The 19,365-nt window shown below is 51.6% G+C and overlaps 1 protein-coding gene across 1 annotated transcript; it reads left to right on the forward strand.

Moving 5' to 3' along the window:
• Positions 1-988: 988 nt before the first annotated feature.
• Positions 989-19,361, forward strand: Stx1b (syntaxin 1B). The gene is made up of 10 exons (XM_078024033.1): positions 989-1,293; positions 9,239-9,313; positions 9,530-9,629; positions 9,717-9,791; positions 12,514-12,587; positions 12,933-13,041; positions 13,235-13,308; positions 15,308-15,445; positions 15,549-15,659; positions 15,924-19,361. Exons 1-10 carry the CDS (start codon positions 1,264-1,266, stop codon positions 16,002-16,004), a joined length of 867 nt encoding a protein of 288 aa, XP_077880159.1. The 5' UTR covers positions 989-1,263; the 3' UTR covers positions 16,005-19,361.
• Positions 19,362-19,365: the final 4 nt, after the last annotated feature.

A 19,365-nucleotide genomic window follows, 5' to 3' on the forward strand; every position in this document is an offset into this window, starting at 1 on the left:
AGATCATCTGGGTCAAGTGCTACTGAAAGGTCATGGAGGGTAATCAATTACCAGGCCGGTAATCAAAGAGGTAGCCAAAGCTCCATTGCAGGGGAGTTGATGTGATGTTAAGATGAGGAGATGAGGAGAGAAAAGGTGGGCCTGAAAGAGGGAGGGGTCAGGGCAACTCAGACCGCAGGGGTAATAGATTTCCTCCTCCCAATAAGGATTTGTGGGGAGGGGCTGCTGGGGATCAATCCAGGTCATGGGGGTGCTAGACAAAAGCTCTACCACTGAGGCTCCATCCCCAGACCAGAACAAACTTTGTTAACAGTCAGAGCAATCTAAAGATGGGCCAGGAGGTCTTGGGAGGTAGTGAGCACCCTGTCCCTGGAGGTAGACAAGCAGAGCTCCGAGACCCACGGCTGCCAGGGATGCTGACAGGTAGGGTAGGGAAGGCTGTTCAAAACAAGCCCCACATTCTTCTCAGGGAGCGTTTGGTTGATTCCTTGCATAAAAAAAAAAAAAAAAAAAAAAAAAAGCTACAACAGAGGGTCAGTCTTGCTATTTCTACTGTCCAAAGAGCCTCCTGCAGGGAACACGCTCACAAAGAGGGGGTCGTGCGCAAACTCACACCGAGACAGAAACATCAAATCTATCTATAGCTCTTGGTGTAAAGGGATCCACAGCACCTCTCCTCAGGTTATTCCCCGAGTCCATTCCCTTGCCCCGTCTCTCCGCCGGTCCACGCCACCCCCCAGGGCACCCAGCATCTCGGTGCCTGCCTCAGCATCTCCTCTGTCTCCCTGCATCTCTCCCAGCTTCTCTGGCTCTGCCCTCCCCCACCCCCTTCTAGGCCTCTCCAGTCCCCCTCCCCGTGGGTCCCCCCCTCCCCGGACTACAACCCCCAGGCGCCCCCAGCCCCGGGCGCTGCGCATGCCCCCTGCTCCCCGCCCCCTCCTGGTCCCCCCTCCCTCCCTTCCTCCTCACCTCCCTCCGCCCCCCTCCCCCGCGCTTCGGCTCCCGCATCCCTCCATCCAACCCTGTGCCGCAGCCGCATCGCCACCGCAGCCCAGGCAGAGCTGAGCCCGGCCCAGGCCCCTGTCCCTGCCCGGCCCTCGGCCCACTGCCCCCGCCCGCGTCCCCTCCCGCAGGTCCCTCTCGGCGGCTCCGGCGCCCCCCGGCGCCCCCAGACCCCCCCGGCCTCCAGCTCCGAGGTGGGAGGCGGAAAGCAGCAGCAGAGACCGGAGGACGAGGAGGAGGAGGAGGAGGAGCCGTCGCAGGATGAAGGATCGGACTCAGGAGCTGCGGAGTGTGAGCTTGGTGGTGGGGGGACGGGGGGGGCGGGACCCCAATATTTGGGGAGCGCGTGGGGATGGGGTGGGGGAGGTGCTGGGAGGTGGGGGCGAATGATGAGACTGGAAGCTGGGAGCTGGGGCACCCCAGTATCTCCAGGCACCTGATATCTCCAGTGAACCTGCATTTTGGGGACAGTGGCTAGAAGGGGTTGGAGGCCATTAAGACACGAGGTGGCAGGAGAGGTCTCAGGGCCCTGGACACCCCAGGTTTCCAGGAGGGCCCTCTGGGTCTAACCTGGGGAAGGGAGAGAGTGAATGTCAGTAGAGGATTGGAGGGTACTGTCATCCTGGGAGCAGATTTGCCAAATTAGAAGGATTGGGGTGGTTACTGGGCCAGGCTGAGAGTGTAGCAGGACCCAGATTTGGGGGGTGCCATGAGGAAGGACACAGGTTGGGACTGGATGCCAACACCTGGCAGTGAATGAAGTGTGTGCGTGTGTGTGCACTCGTGTACTGCTCCTCGTGGGGAGGGGGCCCCTGTCAGAGACAGGGAAAGAAGGGTTGGCCCCAGGAGACTGCCAGAGGGCTAGGGCCTGAGTCCGGGTGACCCCTCCGAGGTGGAAGAGGAAAAGAGGTTGCACGCATAGGGTCACAGAATTGGGTTGTGTGACATGGGCTGTGCTGTGCTGGGGGGAACCGGAGCATCTTGAGCAGTCAGGCCAGGCTGACATGGGCCCCCGGTCTGCAGGCCGGAAGAGGCCTGGCTCTAGGAGTCCAGCCAGGCAGGTAGTTAGTTGTGTTTGGGAGACCAGGGAAGCAGCTCTGGAGGCTGCAGAGGAAGCTTCTCTTTGGAAGGGTTGGGGAATGGGGCTTTGGGTGAGAATGGTTTGGGAGGCAGAGAAGATGCTGGGGCATTTAGGGAAATGACCTGGGTCCCAAGGAGGCAGAGCTGGCAGTCTGCTATAAGATCCTGGGCCTGTGGTGCTATGCTAATAAAGGTACTGGCTCAGGACAGTGGCCACTGTATCCTGATGTAGGATCCAAGAGACTGACAATGGTTACCTCCGAGGCTATTATCCCATTTGGCAGATGAGGAAACTGAGGTTTGAATATAGGAAGGGACTTGCCCAAGGTCACCACACACGTCTGGGGGGCAGGTGTTGGACTCGGATGTGAGTTTCCAGTCTGCCAAGTTGACAGAGGTCTCTGTTTTCCTGGCCTTTGAAGCAGAAGTTTTGACACTGGGGGTAAAGAGCTCTGTCTTTGGAGAGCCCCCTGGATTAGGGGGCAGGGACCCAGCTTTCAGAGAGACACAAGCTTGGAGGCAGTGACTGCCGTTTATGGGGAGGGAATCAAAAGGTTTATTTCTTTTAAACTTTTACTGCATATACACTCAGGCATGAGGAAAATGACAATAATGATAATCATCAACAGTATCCTGAATATTTTAGACATATTAAATCATTTTGATCCTCATAGCAACCCTATGAAGCTGGTACTAATATTATCTCATTGTACAGTAAGGAAACAAAGGCCCAGAGAGGTTAAGTCACTTGACCAAAGTCACATAGCTAGATTCAAACCCAAGTCGGCTGGATTCAGCATCCTTCCTCAAAACTCCCTTTTCCCTCATGGTACAGTTTACAAAGCCCGTTATCATCATAATCTCCACCAACCTGGATAGGTAGGCGGACTGAGAGACTTCCTCATTATTAGTTGGGGAAACTGAGGCCCAGAGAGTTAAATGACTTGTCCAAGGTCACACAGCTAGCACAAAGGGAGGAATGCAGGTTTGAACCCAAATCTCTTGCAGCCAAGTCTGTTCCTTGTCTCCGAAACCCAGAAAAATGCAAAGCGGTTGGGGTGAGGTGGTGGCAGAATTGTGGTATAATTATAGAGAAGGAGGGAAGAGGCTAAGACAGGTCTGGTGGAGGAGGTGGGGGTGGGGAGTGCTCCTCATTCCCTGGGCTGAATGAGTCAGGGCCCCCAACCCTCAGGTGAGGGAACCTGGGGCTGGGTTGCTGGGGCCCAGGTTGGGGAGCTGGAATGGTGTGGGGTTGGGGGGTTGAGTGGATGCTGATGGCTCTGGTGTTAGTCACAGCTCTGGGAGACTGGAGATTTGGCAGGGTAGTGGGTGGGGCTCAGAAAGAAGCTGGCAGGATGCAAGGAAAAGAAAAATCTCCCCACAAGGCGCCAAGAGGCAGGAGAGACTGAATGGGCATTGGGAGCCCTTAAAAGAGGGTCTCTGAGATTCTGTGAGGGCTCAGTAGTGGGAAGGAATGTTAGCCTGAGGGTCTTATTGTCTTTCTAGTGGTCCTTAGCATTCCCAAGGGGTTCTCCAGTCTGTTTAACATTCAGTGATTGAAGACCCATACTTGGGAGCCAGTGGTCTGGTTCAAATCCTAACTTTGCTCCTTGCTGTGTGACCTTGGGCAAGTTGCTTAACCTGTCTGATCCTCACTTTCTTATATGAATTGGGAGTAGAATAGTACCTGTTTCACAAGTTTGGCCTGCATAAAGTGTCTCGGAGGGGGCCTGGGGCACAGCAGTGCTCAGTGGTTGCTTTTCCACAGACGACTTGTATATTCCTCTTGAGTACCATGTAAGCCCCCTAAAATGGGCAGGATATAACCTCTAATTTATTTTGGAGTTAACTGAGAACCGTAGGGGAGAAAAATGATTTACCCAAGGTCACATAACTCACTGTCAGAGCTGGGGTTGAACCAGAGTTTTTTTTTTTTTCCCAGTTCACCAAGCACTTTTGGTTGGAACTGGGAGGTACTGGGCTGGATATGGATGGGGAGTTCCCAGATCTAAGGAGTAAGCTGGGGTGAGGCTCCAGAGGAGGAGAAGCAAGCAAGTGAGGTAGAGAAGAAAGGTAGTGGGGAGGAGAAGATAAGAGGGGGTACGTGCAGGGACATCGAGTGGGAAGCCAGGAGAAGAGGAGAGAAGCGAGAAGGAGGAGACGAAGGAGGGTGCAGACAGACACCAAGAGAACCCCAGCAGTGAGTGGATCTCTCTAGAGGCCCCCGGCTTCTTTCTGCCTTTCAAACACACCAAATGGGTCTTAAGGGTCTCTTTCCCATATGCAGATGTTGTTCCCCCTGTCTAGAATGCGGTTCCCTCTGCCCAGAACACTGTTCCCTCTACCCTGAGTGCCGTATCCCTTACATTATAGTATAGTTGGCTCTTTTAGGGCTCAACTCAAATATCTCCCTAAAAAGGCCCTCCCTGATCACCCTATCTGAAGTCTTTCCCACACCTGTTTCTCTGTATCTTCTTATTTATCTCCTTCCTGCTAGTTAGCACAATTGGAAATTATCTTGTCCATTTTTCATTGTCTGTCTGCCCCCAAACCCCGCCTCTGGAGTGTCAGCTCCTTGGAGGCAGGACCTCTCTGCCTGTCTTCTTTGCCACTGTATCTCCAGCAGCATCCAGAAGAGAACTTGGCACAAATCGTACCTATTTGTTAGATGAATGAATGAATGACTCAGTGAGGCGGGGAGATGGGGATGGGGGCAGGCAGGTGGGTCAGACAGGGAAGCTGGAGGAGAGAGGTCGGGGTGAGAGGGCTAGGCTGGACCATGGGGGGGCAGAAGGGAGGGAGGAATGAGCGGCCCAGGCCAGGGAGACAGATGGACAGAAGCAGGAGGGGGGCGTGGGCAGAGAGGCTGCTGTCTCTAGATCAAAGGATGCTGAGGAGCATGGGTGAGCAGGGTGTGTTAGTATGCACAGGCACGCGTGTGTGTTTACACACACACACACACACACACACAGGGGCCCTTGGTATCTCTGATGTGGAACACCTGGACTTGAGGGGTCTGAGGAGGCCTGGGTTGGATGCTCCCCCATTGCCAAGACAGTTCTAGAATGTGCTCCAGAACTCAGCGCCAACTCCCTTAATCCTCCCAAGCACTCAAGCAGTTGGGAGGCAGTAAAGAGCAGAGTGCCTGGGTCCAAATCTAGGCACTGCGACCCCATCGGCACCCGATCCACTGAATAGTCTTGGGCAAGTTACTTAGTCTCTTTATCTCAGTTCCCTCTTCTATCAATAAGAAATAAGAATGGTATCTGCCTCACAGGGTGGTTATAAGGATTAAACAATAAATGCAAAAGCACTTGTATCCAGGCCCAACTCATGGTCATTGGTACTGTGTGTTATACAAGTATAAATTATTATATTCCTCATTCCGCCCATGAGGAAATGGAGACTTGAATTGTCCATCTGAGGCCACCATGAAGTGGACTAGGACACATTTGATCATCTTTGCCTAGTACTCTCATAGCCTGATTTCTTTTAGGCTTGCCTGATTTCTAGAAATGTGCTCATTGTTTATTAGAACTTGTTTAAATTTATTTTATCTTTAGAATAGCAGGTGGGCTGGGAGTGTAACTCAGTGGCAGAACACTTGCCTACAATAGCACAGTTTTCTCACTGATATTAAATGTTACATTAGTGGTAGCAATGCGGAGGGCATTTATTGGTTGTCCAATGTCAAATATGTGAAATCAATCGAATTCTTTTTCTCTGTAACCAATATGTACATACATGCATTAAAACGTGTCACACCAAAAAAAAAATAAAAAAATAAAGATATATATGCTCATTATTAAACAACGACACCTCAGAGCAAGGAGCGCTAGGACCACACAGCAAGTCAAGAGGAGGCTGGAAGACCTAGCTGCTGGATTCTTCTTGCAGCCCTGGGCCCATTTTACGGATTTTTCTGTCCTGGCCACAGGAGATCAAAAGTACTGAGGAAACAACAGAGAAGGCTCTTTGGGCCAGTGAGGAATAGAGGGACTGTCATCCTCAGAAGGATGGTTGGGGGGAAAACCTGGGATTTGACAGTCTCAGGTTTAAGGCCTTAATAATAAGGCTTTATTTTCCATGAAGCCTTAGGCAGGTAAGGTGAACTGTCTGAGACTGTTTCTTTTCTGTAATGTGGAAGAGGCGGGGGGGGGGGGTGGGTAATAGCCAACCCTCACCAAACACTTATTAATCTCTGTCTTGCAGCATTGGGCATTTCCCCCACGTTATCTCATTGCCCCTCCTGACCACCGTGGGGGTTGGACATTATTGCCTTCACTAAATGCAGATACTGGGACTGGGAAGGGAGAAGTCACATGGCCTTCTAGCTGGGGACCTGGGGCAAGTTCTTTAGCCCCCTGCCTCATTTTCCCTATTTATAAAAGGGAGCTATAATAATCTCTACTTCAGAGGGCTGTTATAAACATTAAGTGGATAAATATATCAAGAGTGCCCAGCACATTGTAAAACACTGTCTCAGTGTTTGTCATAATGGTAATTATGTTGGCCAATGATCCTTACAGAGTTTTAATGAAGATTGAAAAAGATAACCAGAGTGTAAGACTTATACAGAAGTTACTGTCAAATGATAACATTTTGTTAGGTTTCAGGACACAGAGACTTACTCACTGTGGACCTTAGCAGGAGCTGACCTGAGAGGAGAAAGAGCTGATGACAGTCACTGAGAGTGGGGACCGGACCTGGAGCCTTAGATGAGGTCTTGGGAGGAGGCAGGTCCTGGTCCTGTTTAGGCTAGTGCCCTTGGGCAAATCACTCTCCTTTTCTCCTCTGTGACTTCCTGTTCCCTCATCTGTGAAATGGGGATAATGATGTTTGCTCAGCTTTCTCACAGGGCTAGCTATGATGGTGAGGATCAAAAGGGATTATGGGTGTAAAAGTGTTTGTGAATACAGAGGAAGGATTATTATTCACTCTTAGCTCTCGTCATAATTATTATTCCAAATAAATCATATCTGCACCCTTCCACCTTTCTTCCTCTCTCAAGGGCAAGTAAACAGGTAGCCCAAGATACTCTAGGAAGAATCTAAGGCAAGTGGCTCTGAGAACAAGAAGAGAGAGTGAAATCAGACTTTAGGAAGGACTTCCTAAAGTTGGCATGGGAAAGGGAAAGACAGATCAGGAAAGTTCCCACATGCTAAGGCTAGTGAGGGTATCCTGACCCCTGTGAGGTAGGGCGAAGGCTTCGTGAGTGTGCAGAAACAGAAGGGGCACAGCAAGGCTCTTGGCTCTAGGGGAAGGAGGCCTCATAGGGTAGTTGGGTTCTGAGGACTGAGATGTTAGAAACTATCATGGGAGACCAGCAGGTCCTCAGAGATAAGCCCCACATCCCAGAACCTCTCAGGGCCAATGTCTGGGGTGGAGGCTTGAGAAGCCACAAGTCCTATCAGGGTCCCCAAGATCCACCTGTGCCACTCCTCCTTCTGGGGGCAGCTATGGGCTGTGACAGAGGCACCCACCTCTCTAGGCAGATATTTGGTGTTGTCTTCAAGTGTCTGACATGTGTTCTGACTTGGTGTGGGCCTGGAGTCTGTGTGGAGAATCCCTCAAATTCTGTTGGGGCAGGACTTAGGCAGGAGATGGGGGCGGCTTTGGGGGCGTCCAGTGGGAGGGCTCCTCTGGGCTGTGCGGGCTCTTTCCCATGCTGTCGGGGATCTGCCGATTCCATGCTCTCTCGGCTGTCTGGATTGCATTGAGGTCCCATCTGGCCGTGTCTCGGTGGTTCGATCTGAGCTGTCTGGGATCTGTCTGAGCCTAGCCTAGTTTGGTCTGAGCCTGTCTGGTTTCTGCGAGGGCCTGACTGCATTCGACTTGGATCCTGTTAGTTCTTCTCTTTAGATTCCGTTTGGATCCTGTCTTGATTTCATTCAGGCTCCAAATGAACTTCTGTCCGAACTCTGGCCAGAGTCTTTCTAGAAATCAGGATGAACTCTGTTGAAATTTCCACTGGGGCTGATTAGGGCTCCAGACACAATTAAGCTTGATGGGCTCAGATTTTACCCTCAGACCTCTGTCCCAAGCAGAGAAGAGCTGGAGTCAGGAGTGGAGAGCCCTGGGGAGCCCTCCCTGTGCCCTTTGCCCAGCTCTAAATGAATGTGCAAACCCAAGGTTCAGAGAGGCTGGGAGAACAAACCTCCAGGGCCCTCCTCAATGTCCCCAGGGGCACCGCCCGAAGGTCTGTGTGTCCACGTGCAGCCTTGCTTGGGTTTGTGTGCGGGTGAGCTTCAACATGACAGCGTGTCTCCACGTGGGTGTCGGGGGCCTATTTCTGTGTGCACTTCTGTCTGTGTCACTGGTCTGTCTGTTGGTGGCGATGGTGGTGTGGGTGGGTGAATCCCTTTGTGTCTCTGAGCCCTGAGGGTGGAGGGCTGAGCAGCTGCAGGTTGCGACTGGGAAATCCAAGCCAGTGAGAGGAGGTGGGTGTGCAGTTGGAAGGGGTTGGATAAAAGAGAGTGAATACATGAAAAAGAGTAGGCTGAGGGGGGAGTGAGAGTGCTGGGGGGAGCTGCAGGGAACTAGGGAGGTCTGGGCGCTGCCTGCATCTCACCCAGCCTTCACTGGGCCTCACCATGCTTGGCGCCTGCTGCTAGCAGTGAAGTGACCTTGTATAGGGGACATGGCTGGTCAGGTGGGGGCAGGGGGGTGGAAATAGTAGCAGAGTAAAGTGAGGCCTGGGCAGCCACTGCTGGGGATGTCAGGGACACTCAGGCTCCTGGGACACCATTCCAGAGTCCCTCTTGGATCCCAGAGCCAATTATTGCAAGGCTGACATTTAGCTGGTTGTTAAAATATTGAAATATGTTCATACTGATGGGTCAGTAGCAGCAGCCCTGAATACCATCTGATTCCAGGTACCCATAAGGCCACATCCACCTGCCTTTTGTTAATTCCCTCCAAGGTGTCCTTTGAGTTATCAGCTACCCTGGTCTCCAGGACCTTATTCCACAAGGTATATCAGGTGCTCATTCCCCCTTTAGGTGCCCTTGCCATCTCCCCTACTTAGGACCCCTCCCAAGACCTCTTTTCTGAGCTTAGAATATCTAGAAATGTGTCGTGGGAAGAGGGCCAGAGAGCCAGCCTGGGGGACCAAGATAGGGACAGCTCATGGATTCAGCCTTCCTTTGTCTTGCAGGCGAAAGACAGTGATGATGAGGAGGAGGTCGTCCACGTGGATCGGGACCACTTTATGGATGAGTTCTTTGAACAGGTGATGAGTCCCCAGTGGCCCCAGACCCAGAACCTGGCCCTTCGCCAGCCATTTTCTTTTCTCTGAGCACCGCCCCCCCCTTCTCTATTCTTCACTCTCATTGGCCTTTTATCCATCCATCTGTGTCCGGCTTATTTCCTTTCCTGGCGTGATTACCCTGGATCCCCTCATCTGGCCCAACCACTTGACTGGGTATCACCAATTTTTCTGCTCCAGGTGGAAGAGATCCGAGGCTGCATTGAGAAACTGTCGGAAGATGTAGAGCAGGTGAAAAAACAGCACAGTGCCATCCTGGCCGCCCCCAACCCAGATGAGAGTGAGTGCTGCCACCAGGTGTCAGTGGTAGGGGGAGGCCTAGGGTCCCACCCAGACTTCTCACTTACCCTCCTCACCCTCCCCTCAGAGACCAAACAGGAACTGGAGGACCTCACTGCAGACATCAAGAAGACGGCCAACAAGGTTCGGTCCAAGTTGAAAGGTGAGGAATGCAGTCCCATTACTAGGGAAAAAAAAAAAAAAGAACTCTGTCTCCACTGGACAAAACTGGCCTTTTCTAAGGAATGTCCACAGACTTCCAGGAGCTAGATTCCTGAATGGTGAGAAAGCACCCAAGCCTGGTTTGGCCCACTTGATCCAGATTCTTTGGAGAAAAACACTTGAGAGGAAAATAAGGGAGAGGAAAGGTTTCTGTTTAAATTGCATCTGAGCTCTGCATAAAGGTCCATCAGAAAAATGGAATCTTCCAAGCGGCTTTGGTGTTGTTAAGTCCTCATTCCTCCTGAACAGGTCCCTAGCTTAGCACTGATCACCCAGTAGGTGGGCTCAGCAAAGGCTTCTGAATTGGTATCCTCGGCTCAGGACAGATTGGACTGTGTGGCTGACATCAGGGGCTGGCAAGCTTTCAGGAGGGACTTGCCAAATGCTCATGTATTCACTCTAATTTAAGGACTTGGGTGCTGGTAATAACCACCTTCTCCCAAAGCACTGTGGGTTGGGAACCTCCTTGTCTGCTGGTGCCAGGGGAATAGCAGTGGTACCGGGATGGTAATTTGTGTGCTCATAGTAATTCAGCATCAGAAATATTTGCCAAGCACCTCTAATGTCTCAGGCTTTGGGGAAAGGAACTTTATGAGATGTCTGGCCTGACAGCGCTGACCTTGGTCCCAGGGACAGAAACTCCAAGTCCTCCCGGATTCAAGGGGAGGACATATGTGAATCTCTGGTGCTGATTCATAAAATCAAGTCCTTTGCACTCGGGTGAGTGTGCTGGAATGGAAAATGCCCTAACCGAGGGTCACATTAAGAGCCAAGCCAGGCAGAGGGAATCCAGCTTCCACTCTAACTCACTCTGGACAAGTTCCTCCCTCTCAGCTTGCTCATGGGTATACTAAGAGAAATTACACCAATTTCAAAACTGCCTTCTTTTTCTTTCCGTTTCTCTTTTTAGCATAAAAATCTTTTTCTTCTAATGAAATCTTACAAAAACCCTTCAACATGTGAAACATATAAAAGATTGCTCTGGCTGAATTGGGTTTGGGAGCCTCTACCTGCCTGGTTTTCCCTTCAGTCTCTGCAATAGCCCCTGAGGTTCCTTCTCAAAAGCTCGGGTCCTCCTAGATCGCAGCTTAAAACCCCTGAGCTCAATGATTTCTTTGTGCTCATTGAGCTCCGACCTTGAATGCTCTTCAGAAGACCCGGAGGAGAGCTCTGTGATTCAGGGTTCATGAATAGACCCAGAAATAAGAGAGGCAGTGGTTTAAGAAGCTGACCCTCCATATCTCCAGAAAAAAAGAGAAGATTCTCATCTCGTCCAATCTCTTTTTGCAGACATGAACTGAGGCGCCCTAAGTGTGACCTTGAAAGAGCAGTTTCATCCCTTTGACTCATTTCTAGTTTGAAGCATGAGCTGGTATCATTGAACCCCCAGGATGATTGTAAAAAAAAAAAAATCAGTGACCTACAGTAAAAGACCCCTCCATCCCAACTTGGCTCTAACCCTAAAGCTGACAACAGGGCCCCAAGCTGGGACAGCAGATTCCAGTATCCCTGGATATGTGTTCCTGTGATTTTCCTGAATCAGCTGGGCCAGAACTGTCACTCAGTCACTGTGCCTGCTATTGCTGGCAGGGGATCCTTGGGGTGTCATCCAGCCCCATACCTTCCCTGCTGCCAGCAAAACAGAGAAGTGATGTTCTCAGGAATGGCCTGGAGGCCCTGTGAGGTCTGAGAAGGCCTGGTGATTCATTCCTGCTGCATTTTCTGATCTTACTAAAGTAGATCTTACTGCAGGCTCCTTTTTTAAAAAAATCTGAATGATAGTGTCAGGAGTGCATGATCCAGAAGCAGGAATCCCAGTTAATCTGTGCGCTTTCCCAGAACATCCTTTAGAAGTGGAAACTCCCAGGACAGGGATCACCTCGAAGAGCAGGGGGAGGGCTGTTTTTCTGTTGAAACATCCATCTGTTTGCCCTAGAATTCTTTAAGGAAAGGGTGGCCGCTAGAACCCCACCTACCTGGAAGTGTCTGCCTTCCACCAAAAAATCACAGGGGACCCAGGTGTGGTGACTTGCCCAGCTACTTAGGAAGCTGAGGCAGGAGGGATGGCTTGAGCCCAGAAGTTCCAGGTTGGCCTGGACAACTTAATGAAACATTGTCTCAAAACTAAAACAATAGCTGGGCAAGGTGGCACAGGCCTGGAATCCCAGAAGCTAGAGAGGCTGAGAAGGGAGGTTCTCAAAGCAAGCCTTAGGAACTTAGCCAGGCCCTAAGCGACTCAGTGAGACCCTAAGCAACTCAGAGAGACCCTGTCTCTCAATAAAATAGGAACAAGGGCTGGGGATGTGGCTCGGTGGTAAAGTGCCCCTGGGCTCACTCCCCAGTACCAAAACACAAAACAAACAAAACACCCCCAATGAAAAGAACTAAAACCACAGGGTATGTTTCTGCCCCTGTCTAGCCCCCCTTCTAATTGGTGACCTTTTGACCCTCAACTTTCCAATCTACCTGCCTTCTGGAACCCCACAAACATCTGTGCATTTTGCTGGCCTGCCCCTAACCCTGGATTCTCTACTGCCCGCCCTCGCCATGGGCATGACACGTCTTCCCAGGCCTGGAGCCTGCTTCCCCGTGTCGATCCTTCATAAACCTGGGACCCACATGCCCCAGGTTTCCTGTGCCTCACTGCGTCCTCTCTCTCTCAGCGATCGAGCAAAGCATCGAACAAGAAGAGGGACTGAACCGTTCCTCCGCGGACCTGCGCATCCGCAAGACCCAGGTAGGAGGCGGGCCCAGCTGGGGCGGCACTTGGATCTGGCGACCTAGCTGCAGCTGGGCGGGTTGGGTGCCGGAGTCCAGAGCCGACCAGAAGCGCGGGGCGTGGCCAAGGGATTGGGCGGGGTTATAGAGGTGGGCGTAACCCAGCCACTTTTGGGGGGTCACCCGCTGGTTTAGGGTGGAGATACCCAGTGGGGGAATCAGAGTCTGAATTTGTGAGGTCGTGGCCGAGTTGAAGAGAGGCCCGTAAACTAATTGAGGCCATTCCCCTCCTCAAACGTCCACGTGCTGCTTCCCTCTGGGCTCCCTGACTCCCTGTGTGTGTGCCCCCACACCCACCCCCCAGCACTCTACGCTCTCCCGGAAGTTCGTGGAGGTAATGACCGAATATAACGCGACCCAGTCCAAGTATCGGGACCGCTGCAAGGACCGGATCCAGCGACAGCTGGAGATCAGTGCGTGTGCCCTTTGCCCCATGCTTCCCGCGGCTGCCCAAGCGCCCTTCCAGGCCCTTCCTCTCTGTGGAGGGGAACGCCTGACCCAAGCCGGCTGGGAGGGTGGACTCCCGGGTCCCTGCCCCATCCCCACCACTTCAGGGCCCCTGACAGGCCCAGTCCCTGAGCAGATGATAGTCGGTTCTCCCCACAGCCGGCAGGACCACGACCAATGAAGAACTGGAAGACATGCTGGAGAGCGGGAAACTGGCCATCTTCACGGATGATGTGAGCCCCCGGGTGGGGGCGGAGTCTGTTTTTGGAAATCCTTTGCCTCTCCTCCCCAAGTTCAGGTTGGACCTAGGTCCTAAGTCCACCCTGGAATAACTAACTAGCAGTGGGCAGACTGGATGAGGAACTGGGGAATTCCGTGGGGGCAGGGCAGGAAGGCATCCCCATAAAACTGGCAAACAATAGCCAGGCATTGTTCTAAGCACTTTACACATTTACATTTACTAACTCATTTCATCCTCTCCACAACTCTCAGGGGGGGCCTAGATGAGGAAATCTGGCTCAGAAAGATTTGACTCCACCATCTGAGAGTCAGGACTCTCCACTACTCAGATCTACTACATGCTCCCCGCCTGAAGCATGTCATTCACCATATGGTGCATTTGTGAACGTTTTGAAGATTTTTAAAACATAAGTTTAGTTTTGCTTACGTTTTGCACACTTTCCTTTCCTTGTTATTATATGTGACTTGATGAGCTTTCCCCTAACCGCAATTCTTTCTCCTTATGGATTTTTTTCCTGGCCTACTCAGTCCTATTTTTGCTTCTGAAGGCGAGTGGTCTGAGTAATGGTTCTCTACCAGCTTTAAAGTATGCGCTGTGATTGTCTTAATAGTTTTCAGTAAGTTGTTATTTGGATAATTGGTCTTTGTTGAATTTACTTTGGGCAAATTGATTGTGGGCCATTTAGCTCCTTCTCTCCAAACACCTGCAGCCAGGCCATCTGTCTGTCTGTATGAGAATGGAGGAAACCTGGTGGACAGTTCCAAGGGGGTCATTTCAATGGACAAGAGCTGACCCTGCCAACTGGCCCACCATAATTACAATAGAAACCCATCATTATAAAGCAGGGTGGTCAGGACCTGGGCTGAGGGCTGTGGAGGACTTCCTGGGCGAGGTGATATTAAGCAGTCTCTCAAGAAGCAAGGAGATTTTGGACAGGGGAAAATAGGCAAAGAGAACAATCTGAAAAAAAAAAAACTAAATGAAACAAAGCAAAAAAACAGGAAGAGGAGACAATTTACCAAACAGCTACTGGGTGATTTTGATTCTTATAGGATGAGCAAGAGTGTGTGCTAAAAAGGGAGAATGGGCCTTGACTCTCAAAATAAAGGTGTGTAGGCTGAGGTAGTGGGGAGTCCTGAAGGCTTTAGAGAAAAGGAGTAGCTTAACACGGTCTAAACTTTGGTAAGTTAGTAGTAGACCAGCTCAAGCCAAGAATTTGGGGGCAGGGGAGATCGACTATGAATTGGAGTCTCTCCCCATGACTTGAATTTCAAGGACTGTAGTACATTTTACTATTATTTATCCCCTGCCTCATCTCATGCAGGCTCTAGGCAACTTGTGGGCACACTGCCTTCTCATCTGGGCCACTTTCTCACCTGCTGCCCTTGACATCTTTCTTCCCTGGGCTTCCTTCCCTGGTGTGCGTGTTAGAGGAAGCTCCTGGGCAAGGTGGTGGGCTCTGGACAAGTCTTATTTCTTATAATCAAACAAAATTTCTTTTTAGTGCCAGGTATTCCAACTGATATACTGATTTTTAAAAAAGAAATATTTATGTTTTATTTATGATTTATTTATTAATGGTGCTCAGAGAGGCGACCTAGCTGCAGATGGGTGGGTTGGGTCCAGAGCCAACCAGAGGTGTGGGGCGTGGCCAAGGGATTGGGCGGGGTTATCAGCTTTTGCTAGCATGCCTGAAGCCCTGGGTTCAAGGCTTCATGCATGCTATGCAAACACTACCACCGAGCCACATCCCAGCCCCTGATATACTACATATTAACTTACTCAATTTTCACAACAGCCTAGTGAGGCGGGCGCTGTTAGGATCCATGTTTTCTAGGTGGGAAAACCAAGGCCCAGAGAGGTTAAATTTGCCCAAGGTCACAGCTAGTAAATGACATTCAGTTTTGAACCTAGACTCTCTGGCTGCTGAATCGAAGCTCTTACAGGGGCAAAGGGTAATTGCCTTTCTTCCCTAACTTCCATGGTCCTAGATCAAAATGGACTCGCAGATGACAAAGCAGGCACTGAATGAGATTGAGACGAGGCACAATGAGATCATCAAACTGGAAACCAGCATCCGTGAGCTGCACGACATGTTCGTGGACATGGCCATGCTTGTGGAAAGCCAGGTACTGGCTCTGCCATGCCACCCCAGGAGCTGCCCTGGTCCCCAAGGTTCTGTCTCCCAGCCCAGCCCCCATTTCTCCCTGTGCACACTTCCTCTGTCTGCAGGGGGAGATGATTGACCGCATCGAGTACAACGTGGAACATTCCGTGGACTATGTGGAGCGAGCTGTGTCCGACACCAAGAAAGCTGTGAAATATCAGAGCAAGGCGCGGAGGGTGAGCCAGGGCAGGTGGCCTGATGGGGGCAGGGAGACCAGGAGCCTGGTGGGTGGGGCTGGGCTCAGGCCAAGGCTGAGCTGAGTGTTGAAATCGGGTGAGAGGCCTTATCTCTGGCTCTGACCTCTTCCTATTTCTGTTTTTTCTCCCCTTTTCCCTTTCACCCTCCTCCCCCGTCTTCTCCCCCATCTGTCTGTTGGTTTGTCTCCTTCTCTATCACTCTGTTTCTGTCTTTCACTCTTTCTCTCATCTTTCTACCTGCAGAAGAAAATCATGATCATCATTTGCTGTGTGGTGCTGGGGGTGGTCTTGGCGTCATCCATTGGGGGGACGCTGGGATTGTAGGCCCCTCACCCCTATCTCTCCCAGACCCTTCCCCCACCACATTGGGAGCAATACCCCCACCACCCCTTTCACTCCATCCCCTGCTCCGAGCTCACCCCCAGAACAGACCCAGGCAACCCCACTCCCTCCTCCACCCACGGCAGACCCTGGAGTACCTGGGCCTCACCCTGCCATGGACCACCCCCTGCCCCCGCACGTAGATAGCAGCAGGCGTGATCACACATGCACACCAACATGCATGCCGCCGGCACATGCTCGAGACGTGTGGACACCCCAGCGTGTGTGTACATGTGTAGATGTGTAGATGCACCGAATCACCCCTCTTGCCCTCACCTTGAGTCTGTGTGTGGTCTGAGCTTCCCCTTCACCTGGGTTGTTGTGTAGACTGTTCCTGAGTACAACATAGCAGCCCACCACACCCTGGTTTGTCTTCAGTGAATAGGTGTGTGTGTGTGTGTGTGGGTATGTGTGTGGCCACAGATTTGTAGACACACAGTTTGTGTACATGGAATTTTGTGTTTGAGTGTTTGAACCTAATGCAACAGCAATTCCTCCACTGACACCTCCTCCCCCGTCTGCTACAAATGAGGCGGGTAGTGTGTGTGTGTGCAGATGTTCTAAATTCTCAAAGGATTCAGGGAGGCCCAGAGACACATGGGCCATGGCAGACACTCCACGTGATTAGAACAAACCCTCCTGGCTTAGATACCCCAGGGGCAGCTGTGTGCCCTAGGGAGGGTGTATGTGTGTGTGTTTGTGTGTGTGTGTGTGTGTGTGTGTGTGTGTGTGTGTGTGTGTGTGTGTTGTGGGCTTTGGAGATCCCAGAGGTGAATGAAAGTATATACTTGTAAATGACCTAGCTTGGCCTACATAGACACACATTTTCCCCAATAGGTGATAGAAGGTACTTGTGTATGCGTGTGAATACATCTGTCTTGTCTGAAGTATTGATAAGTTTTCTTAGAGCCCTCCACATCATGGACTGGACACCTTTTTGGGTGGGTACAGATATCTATATTTCTATGCTACCTGGAATACAGTATGTGAGGGTGTGTGTGTGTGTGTGTGTGTGTGTGTGTGTGCATGCATGTCTGTTTAGGGGCTTTCTACATAGTGTGTTTCTGTCCCCTGTGTACACACACATACACTTGTTCGTTTTTAAGGACATGTGCCCTATTCTGGTTTGTTTATCCAGATTTATTTGTCCCCCTCCCTCTCTGCAGAGCTGTTGACCAATGTGGCTGCACACACTGCTATATCCACATTGCCCTGCCCAACCTCAGGGCCCCTGTGCACACATACCCAGATCCTTATCTTTCTCTGTGTCTCTGCCCAGGGACAGGCCTGAATCTGTGACAGCTCAATGTACTCACACGTATCAAGGCTGAGGAGGTCCCAGGAAGGTAGCCACACCCAGGCACAACATGTATAATGGGACACCCATGCATGCTAATGTTGGCATGGTGTTCCTTCAGGTCTGTACCCATTTTTACACAAATGCCTCCCAGAAAGACATTTGTAGGGATGTTACTGATGAGGTGAGATGTCAAGAGCTGACCTCAGTCAGATGGAAAATCAGGGCATTGACCCTTCCTGCCTCTTCCACACTCCCCTTGAACCTGGGAGAAGCATTTGTCCTCACTATCCTATCCTATGCTCCGGGCTCTTCCTCAGGAAACTTGGGTTTGGGCAACTGTTGATTTCAGATTTACTGGAGTGGCCAGTGTGGGTTAAGTCCTGGGCCAAATCCCCACCTCTCCTGCTGAAGTATCGTCAATGGCCATTCCCCACACCAGGGGTGAGATTGAGGGATGTAGACTTGGTTTTCTGATGGTGAGGAAAGGGTTAATTTCTTCTTTTTGGTGTAGACAGCATATGCATAGTTGGTGGGTTTTGTATTTGGTGATAGTAGAGGGTAGATGGGGGAAAGGACAGTGTTGGAAACCCACCCCCTCCCAATGGCCCAGGAACAAATAGGCTGAACATACAAAGTACATGAATCTGCCCTGCCCTGGGGTGGGGCATACCTGTGTACTAGCTGAAGGACTCTGGTTTATGCATGTAGACTGCAAAGTGTGTATGTTTGCGTGTTTGTATGAGAGCCCATGCAAATGTGACCTCCCAGAACACATCCTTCTCAGCCCCCCACAACTCAGACAGCCAACCTCTTCCCTACCTCACTGTTTAGGTTCTGCCCATCCTGGGTGTGTCTGTGTCAATATGGCCTCATGTATGTAAACCCCAGATCAGCTGTCCTGAGGAAGGGAGCTTGCTTGTCCATTCCCAGAATGCCCTTCTACAGGACAGGAAGTCTGCCTGGAGTCTGACTGCAGCCCTCCTGCTCCCATCCCAGGCTTCTATGGAGATGTCAGAGCTGATCCCAACATCCAGCCCCTTCTTCCTTCCTGCTTCCCAGTCAGGACCCCCTTTCAGCCCAGGTGTTTCCAGAAGCCCCAAAGCTTTGAAGTTTACCAGAAGGGTGGAGCTGAGGCTGGAGTGCTGCTCCTGCCTCTTTGAATAGCATTAGGCTCACAGCTGCCCATCTCCGGGCCTTAGGTGGACCAGGGGATCCCTGAGGTTCTGCTGTGCCCTAGCTTTCTAAAAGTCCCACACATTATATGATAGGTTTGCTTGTTGGCTGCCGTCTATGTGTGTCCGAGTGTTGTCTAGGGGTTGGAATTTTTTGCATGTTCTCAGACAAGTGTGCTGCCCACACTCCGTGCATCTACAACCATCAAGCCATGTGCCCCGTGGGTGGTCCCAGGCCTGGCCAGGGCTCAATGCTTTCCCTCCCTTATTCCCCATCCCAGCCTCTCATGAAGCACACTGCGTGTCCATCCCATGTGCCCGTGGGTCGTCGCACGCTCATGCCACGCCTTGAGCGTATACACATGATGTGTTCTATGCATTTACCTTGCCCCCCCAGCCCGCCCCGCAGAGGACAAGATGGGTGGCCCCCGGCTCCCTTCTCTCCCACCTGCCCCCTGCCCGCTGTGCAGCTGTGTGCGTTGGCGTGTGTTTCTGTGTCGCTGGCGTGTCACGTGATGTAGCTGTGTTTGCTGACATGAGCCCCTGCCCCCTTCTCTGTTTCTCCGTTGGTTTCTAGAGCTCTCTCCCTTCCCTCTCTAGAGGGGACAGGACTCTTGGGGCCTGGCTGGGGGCCCAGAGCCAGGCTACCCTCTCCTGTTAGCCCTCAGTCTCATTTCTCTCTATTGGTGACCAAGTTGCAAATGGATAAAATACAGGAAATTCTACCCCCCAGCCCTGCATGTCCTGTCCCCAGAGCCCCCCAACCCCCCTCCCGGGCCGGGTCGGGCCCCGTGGGACGGGAGAAATAGCAACCAATCCAACAGCGGGCGTG

The sequence above is a fragment of the Ictidomys tridecemlineatus genome, chromosome 10 (assembly GCF_052094955.1).
Source record: "Ictidomys tridecemlineatus isolate mIctTri1 chromosome 10, mIctTri1.hap1, whole genome shotgun sequence".
NCBI lineage: Eukaryota > Metazoa > Chordata > Mammalia > Rodentia > Sciuridae > Ictidomys > Ictidomys tridecemlineatus.

What these genes read in the sequence shown, in the direction of transcription:
- Stx1b (XM_078024033.1), top strand. Translation starts at nt 1,264, where the DNA reads ATGAAGGATCGGACTCAGGAGCTGCGGAGT. An exon ending in TGCGCATCCGCAAGACCCAG is followed by an intron (nt 12,588 to 12,932) that starts GTAGGAGGCGGG and finishes CCCACCCCCCAG; the next exon opens with CACTCTACGCTCTCCCGGAA. An exon ending in CCAGCGACAGCTGGAGATCA is followed by an intron (nt 13,042 to 13,234) that starts GTGCGTGTGCCC and finishes TTCTCCCCACAG; the next exon opens with CCGGCAGGACCACGACCAAT.